The 6865-nt window shown below is 58.9% G+C and overlaps 1 protein-coding gene across 2 annotated transcripts; it reads left to right on the forward strand.

The window, feature by feature from the left end:
* Positions 1-7: 7 nt before the first annotated feature.
* Positions 8-6204, forward strand: SHD (Src homology 2 domain containing transforming protein D). Of its 2 annotated transcripts, XM_029917188.1 has the most exons (7): positions 8-667; positions 974-1015; positions 1636-1741; positions 1830-2018; positions 3251-3374; positions 4581-4700; positions 5792-6204. In XM_029917188.1, the coding sequence occupies exons 1-7, from the start codon at positions 389-391 to the stop codon at positions 5976-5978; spliced, it is 1047 nt and encodes a 348-aa protein (XP_029773048.1). In that variant the 5' UTR covers positions 8-388; the 3' UTR covers positions 5979-6204. The 2 variants fall into 2 exon arrangements, with proteins under 2 accessions (XP_029773048.1, XP_029773049.1); XM_029917189.1 differs by lacking the exon at positions 974-1015 and having other exon boundaries at positions 11-667.
* The last annotated feature ends 661 nt before the right edge of the window (positions 6205-6865 follow it).

Consider the following 6865-nt stretch of genomic DNA (forward strand, 5'->3'; position numbering starts at 1 on the left):
GGGCGGCCGAGCCGCGCACGGGAACCGCGCTTCCCGCGGAAACTCCGCGCGCTTCCGCGGACGCCCCTCGCCTCGGCCCGGCCGCCCGGCGCTCGGCGTCCAGGGCCCTGCGGGCTCCCCCGTCCCCCGCGGTCCTTGCGGAGCCGGGCGAAGGGGGACTTTTCCTCTCCGTCTCCTCAGCCTCCTTCTTTTCTCCTCCTGTCACCGCCTTCTGAGCCCAGCCGAGGGACACACCTGATCTTTTTCCTCCCCTTCCTCCTCCTCCCTCTCTTCCTCCCCCCTCCCCCCTCCCATTCCTCCCTGGGGACTCTCCGGAGAAAGAGCGCCGGGAAGGGGGCATGCGGGTCCCCCTCTGACGGTGGCCAGGTTTGGCGTGACACACGCACAGATGGCCAAGTGGCTGCGGGACTACCTGAGCTTTGGCGGCCGGAGGCCCCCTCCGCAGCCGCCCACCCCCGACTACACGGAGAGCGACATCCTGCGGGCCTACCGTGAGCAGAAGAATCTGGACTTCGAGGACCCCTATGAGGACTCGGACGGCCGCCTGGAGGCGGACCCCGCCGGCGCCGGGGACGCTAAGTACGACTCGCCCAAGCACCGGCTCATCAGGGTGGACGCCGCCCACATGGCCAGAGCCAAGGCCTTCCTGGGCAGCCCTGGGGAAGAGGTGCGTGGCTAAGTCCCGGATGCGGAGTGGCCCCGGGAGGGGGGGGGCGGGGTGCCCCCTGGATATGGGGGAGCTGGTTTAGGGGCCAGGCCAGGGCGCCAGCGAGACACTCCTCTGTCCTCCACCTGCTTAATGGAGTTCGAAATCTGTCCCCCTGCTTTGTGCCCCTGGCCTCCTGCCCCGGCTCACACCTCCGGTCCTCACCCCTCAGCTCCCCAAGCATCTGAGCGAATCACCGCCCTACCGAGCACGGGGACATCCTCACCACTATAATTGTCCTCCTCTGTTATTATACCCATTTCACAGACGTGGACACTGAGGCCCACAGAAGAGAAGCAACTGGCCAAGGTTACAGGGCCCTAGCTCAGCAGAATTTGACCCAGATCTGCCTCCAATGCCCATGCTTTTTCCAATAGTTTTCCTAGAGGATGAGGGAGTCGACTCCAAGCCCTCTGTGGAGACAGAAGGATTTGAGGAGGGTTACAACAGATTATGTGAAGAGCCCAGTGGTTTAAGAGCACAGAGGAAGGAAGGAGGAGGCAGGGACTCGGGGGAGCAGACAGCCTGGGATGAAACCCCCGCTTCCTACTCACTGCTGTGTGACCCTTAGCAAGTCACTTACCCTCTCTGTGCTTTGCTTTCCTTATCTGTAAAATGGGGATGACGTACTTACGTGGAGTATTTAGAACAGTGCTTGGAGCCGAGGAACATTAAGATTATTGAAGGAGGGAGGCAGGGAGGGAGGAGTCAGGGAGTCAGAACTGCGGGGCGGGGGGAGGCAGAGAGAAGGGGATGCTGGCACAAATCCTGGCGGGTAGGTAGAGAGGACTCCCAACCTCAGTGAAAATGAGCGGCGTGGAGTGGAAGTGTTAGATGAACCGGAGAGAAGCACCATCGCCCCAGAGGGGGGTCCACCGCTGGGCTGAGTCCCCCCACTCCCCGGGCCACTTCCTTACATCTCTCTCCAGTCGGAACTGGACACCGAGTACTCAGACCCCTTTGACGCCCAGCCTCACCCTCCACCTGCGGATGACGGGTACATGGAGCCCTACAATGCCCAGAGGGCTGTGAGCGGTGAGTGGGGGGCGTGTGTGAGAGTTTGGGGGCGGGTGGCAGGGTCCTCGGTGGCGGCGGGCACTGACCCGTGTTCTCTGCCTCCCAGAACTGCCGTGCAAGGGGGTGCAACTGTATGACACGCCCTATGAGGAGCAGGACCAAGAGCCAGGAGATGGGCCCCCTTCTGGGAGGAGGCCTCGCCAGAGCCGGCTGCCTCAGGAGGATGAGCGGCCGGCAGATGAGTACGACCAGCCCTGGGAGTGGAAGAAAGATCACATCTCCAAGGCGTTCGCAGGTGCTCCCTCGACCCAGGCCTTGACCTTCCAGAGGCCCTGAATGTCCTCTTCCTTCCATTTCCCACTCTAGTCTTTTCCCCTGTTTCGGCTTACAAAATAGACCCCAATCACCTACCACTTTGATGGTTTACTCATTCTCACTAAAGTGTGAAGGATTGATAACCATAAATGTCTCTTCCTAGGAGAACTTGTATCTTCCTTGAGAGCAGAAACACCGCTAGAGGGCAATGGAATCGACTCTTAATCTTCAGAGTTGTGCAGGGATAGGCTTTGGCTTCAGGCAAGGGCTGGCTTTGTCTCTCACTTGGGGCAAGGGACTTTATCTTTCAGGCTCAGTTGCCTTACCCCTCAAATGGGGGTCATTCTAGCACCTACAGAACAGGGTGCGTGTAAAGTGAGTGCTAGAAAGTGCTGTTGAGGGAGAGGATAGCATTTCTTAGTAATTGTCATTAGGTGAGCTTGGGGGTCAAGTCCTGAGTTGGGGAAGCATGGCCAAGTCTCTGACCTCAGTTTCCTCTTCTGTAAAGAGGGTAACAGTTCGATCAGGTTTTTTTTTCTATTTTTTATTTATTTTTGAGAGACAGAGAGAGACAGCACGAGCAGGGGAGGGTCAGAGAGAGGGGGAGACACAGAATCCGAAGCAGGCTCCAGGCTCTGAGCTGTCATCACAGAGTCCGATGCGGGGCTTGAACCCACGAACTGTGAGATCATGACCTGAGCCGAAGCCGGATGCTTAACCGACTGAGCCACCCAGGCCCCCTCGATCAGTTTTAAGAAATAAAATAATGTGGGCCAGAGAGAGTTGAGTGAACCCAGCTTGGCCCCAGAAGTTGCGTGACCTGGAGGGACACTGGGGCTCAGTGCCTCACTCTACCCATCCTTATCTGGGTGGGGGAGGGGCTCTAGGCTCGAGGACTTGGCCAGAATCCGCAGAACAACCAACTGTCCCCTCTGTCCCCGCCCCTTGGTCTCAGATTTGTCCCTCGTGGAACTGCCCCGCCCTGCAATCCACCACACCTGAGAGACGACACCTCTTTCTTCTGAAGGCTGATTGGTTGCTCCTGTGCCAATCCTGGCCCAGCCCTTCAACACGGCCCCGCCCACCGGGGGATTCTGATAGGTTGCCCAAGCTAGTACCGCCTCCCTACCGAGAGTGCATTGGCTTGCCCTGGCCCCGCCCCTCCCAGGTGGGTTGGACTTAACCCTTTCCTCTCTAACGCTCCCTCTCTAGTGCAGTTTGACAGTCCGGAGTGGGAAAGGACCCCAGGCTCAGCCAAAGAGCTCCGGAAACCCCCAGCCAGAAGCCCCCAGCCCGCAGAGCGCGTGGACCCGGCGGTGCCCCTGGAGAAACAGCCGTGAGTGGGAAAGCCCAAGTTGGAGGACCCTCCCCATCGCATCCCAGCTGCAGATTCCTATGATCCATTCCTTCATTTTTTTTTAAAACTTTTTATGTTTTTTATTTTTGAGAGAAGAGAAAGACAGTGTGAGCAGGGGAGGGGCAGAGAGAGAGGGAGATACAGAACCTAAAGCAGCTCCAGGCTCCGAGCTGTCAGCACGGGGTTCAGACCCATGGCCTGTGATATCATGACCTGAGCCAAAGTCAGACGCCCAACGGACCTAGCCCCCCAGGCGCCCCTATTCCTTCATTTCTTTCCTCAGCTCATCTTCCCTGGGGGCCAGAGCCTACTGTGTTTCAAGACACCCAGCTAGGTCATTCCCTCTGGCGTTAGATTCTGGGTTCCCATCTATGCCTTGCGTCCCTTGGCTGTGCAGCTTTGGGCAAGTCACCTCACCTCTCTGAGCCGAGGGCCCCGAACCCCCAAGATGGTGCCTAGCTCCAACAGAGTAAGAGGAGGTTTCTTCCCTTCACTTGGATGACGCTCTTGACCTAAGAGTAAAGAGACAGAAGTCATCCTCACCCCCGGAGGGATCTTGGGGTGAAACTAGGAGGAGGGAACGGGGTTTTGAGGGGGTCCCACCATTGGGCTGGGGTGAGGGGCACGAGCTGGGGGAGTCTGGGTTTTCCCTGTGCTTCCCCAGCCTGGCACTTCCTCCAGGAAGTCCCTAACAGCCCTCGGAGCCCAGCCCTGTGGGCACCAGCCGGTGTTTACCACAGGTGTTCCCAGCCCACGACACAGAACTGACTGGTGAAGTCGGGGCCCGGGGCGGGGGGAGGACGTTCTCTGCAAACAAGCTCGTCTGCCTTTGAGACCCGGGTCGCAGCTGCCAACCTCTCCCTGAGCCCATTAAAGGGCACTATTACGGGAAGGATGGCACAGGCGGGTGGGGAGAAAGGATGCGGAAGCTCGTGGAAGCCAGCAAAGGATTCGGTCTGAGGGACTAGCGAAGGGGAAACGGCCCTGGGGACCTCGCCTCGGGAGGCTGTAAAGATCGAGGTCAGGTGAGGGGGGGCGGCCCCACGTGGACCTGAACCCGGCAGAATTCTTGTCACTTGTTTGCCTGGAGGTCCCAAGTCCTCGAATAGGCCTTGCCTGCCCCAGACCCCAGGGTGTGTTTGAAGGGGGACGACCCTTTAGGAGACATCTGTCCCCACCCCCTAGGTGGTTCCACGGCCCACTGAGCCGGGCCGATGCCGAGAGCCTCCTGTCGCTCTGCAAGGAAGGCAGCTACCTCGTGCGGCTCAGCGAGACCAGTCCCCAAGACTGCTCCCTGTCCCTCAGGTGAGACCCCAGCGCCCTGGAGGCCCCGAGGGTCACAGACCCGCCCGCCTCTGGCTGGCGGGTGAACTTGGTGGGAGCAGAGGGCGGCTCCGGCCGCTAGTGGGCGGGGCCTTCAGGCGGGGGCGGGGGCGGGATTCAGGACTATGGAGGGATTTATGGGAGCAGTGGGCGGGCCTTGTAGGGCCAGTGGGTGTGGTCTCCAAGGAGGCCAAACACTAGCTCTAGGATGTCGGTGAGATAGGGAAAGAGATGTTTCCTTTACTTTTTAAGTTTATTTATTTATTTTGAGAGAGAGAGAGCGAGCAAGCGGGGGAGGGGAAAAGAAAAATGAGAGAATCCCAAACAGGCTCCAATGTGGGGCTCGAACTCATGAACTGTGAGATCGCGACCTGAGCTGAAATCAAGAGTTGGAGGCTCAACTGCCTGGGCCACCCAGGGGCTCCTAGACGTTTCCTTTCAACTCCTCCAGCCCAAAAGTTGAATTATATCCATTTGTGTCCATCGGGGCCAGAATCTCCTAGTGGTCCTGTAGGCATTTCGGTTGGAGGTCCTGACTCTACGTGCGTCTCTAAGATTCTAAGTGTGTCTGGTTAAAACAAGCCCCCAAACTCTATTGGGCATCCGAGTGGGAGATTCCTAAGAGAATAAGATTGAAGAGAGCTCTTGGAGAATAGTTTTAAATCCTGCCTCTGCCACTTTACAGCTGTGTGACCTTGGCTAAATTGCTCAACCTCTCTGGGCCTTGCTTGTTTCATCTAGGCAAAGCGAATAATAATAGAACCTACCTCACAGTAATGCTGCTGTGATTGAATAAGACACACACACACACACTCAGGAGAATTGCCCAGGAAATAGGAAACTCTTCATTCGTATTAACGATAAAATGATTCCGAAGTTCAATGTCATTCCACTCAGCAGAGAGTTTAAAATGGAAAGGGACCCGGGACTGAAGGTTACCTAGTGGAGAGCCCCGGAAGCGTAGGGCGAGGGCTCAGAAGGTTTGGAGAAAAAGCGCAGCCTGGGCTCCAGCCTGCCTTTAGGTGGGAGCACGTGAGCAGGTCTGGGGTGATCAAGGCGCGCTTGTCCCCCAGGAGCGGCCAGGGCTTCCTGCATCTGAAGTTCTCACGGACCCGGGAGAACCAGTTCGTGCTGGGCCAGCACAGCGGCCCCTTCGCCAGCGTCCCGGAGCTGGTGCTCCACTACAGCTCCCGGCCGCTGCCCGTGCAGGGCGCTGAGCATCTGGCCCTGCTGTACCCCGTGGGCACGCAGACCCCCTGAGCCCCGGAGCTGCGGCCCCTGCCCGGCACCGCGAGGGCCTGCAGTCCCTGGCCGCAAACGCTCAGGCCTGTCCAGTCTTGCAGGAAGCCGGAGGGAGGGACCCCTACCCCTCCAAGCCCTGGGCCTTAGTCAGGGCTGCCTTCCTGGCCTTCTCCTGGGCTCTGGGGTACGGAATTGTGCTTCTAAGCACGCCTCCGGCCTGGAAAATAAATAAGTTATTGTGTGTTTCCAGCGTCCTTTCTGGGAGGTGGGGATCCCGGCCCCAGGGAAAGAAGAGGGCAGAGCCACCCTTGGAGGGAGAAAGGTGTCCCCAGCTGGGGGTGAAGCCTGAAATGATCAGAGGGACGGACCACAACTAAGAGAGATTGAGGAACCCAGGGAGAGAGAGTATGAAGTCAGACGAACACCCGGAGAGAGCTGATCCGGGCAGATACAAAGATGGAGAAACGGAGGGGGGAGGCTCTCCGACCAGCCCTGCCCCCACCGGGCCCCTCCTTCCCGCCCGGGCCGGCAGCCGGGGCCCGGATGCTGCTGCAAACGGACATCTGTCCCCATGGAAACAGCAGAAGTGGGGGAGGGGAGCCGGTCCCAGCTGGTGTCACTTCAAGGTGATGGTTAGGCCAGAGACCCCAGGGGCGGATAAATTCCAGGAACCGCCCCCCACCATGTCCTACCTCACCCTCCATCTCCAAGCCTACCCAGGGAGGGCGGTGAATCCAGCTCCAGGCGCCGTGTAGACGTTGGGGGGCATCACTTTCCTGCTAATTGGACATGACCCTCCCAGGATAAAGGGAGGCAGCTGGCCAGGCATCACAGAGCCCCCTCACCACAGCGGATCCCTCCAGGCGTCCTGGGGCTCAGGGGCCCCCAGACGACCCCCCAGAAAT

Source organism: Suricata suricatta, chromosome 12, assembly GCF_006229205.1.
Source record: "Suricata suricatta isolate VVHF042 chromosome 12, meerkat_22Aug2017_6uvM2_HiC, whole genome shotgun sequence".
In the NCBI taxonomy this organism is placed as follows: Eukaryota; Metazoa; Chordata; class Mammalia; order Carnivora; family Herpestidae; genus Suricata; species Suricata suricatta.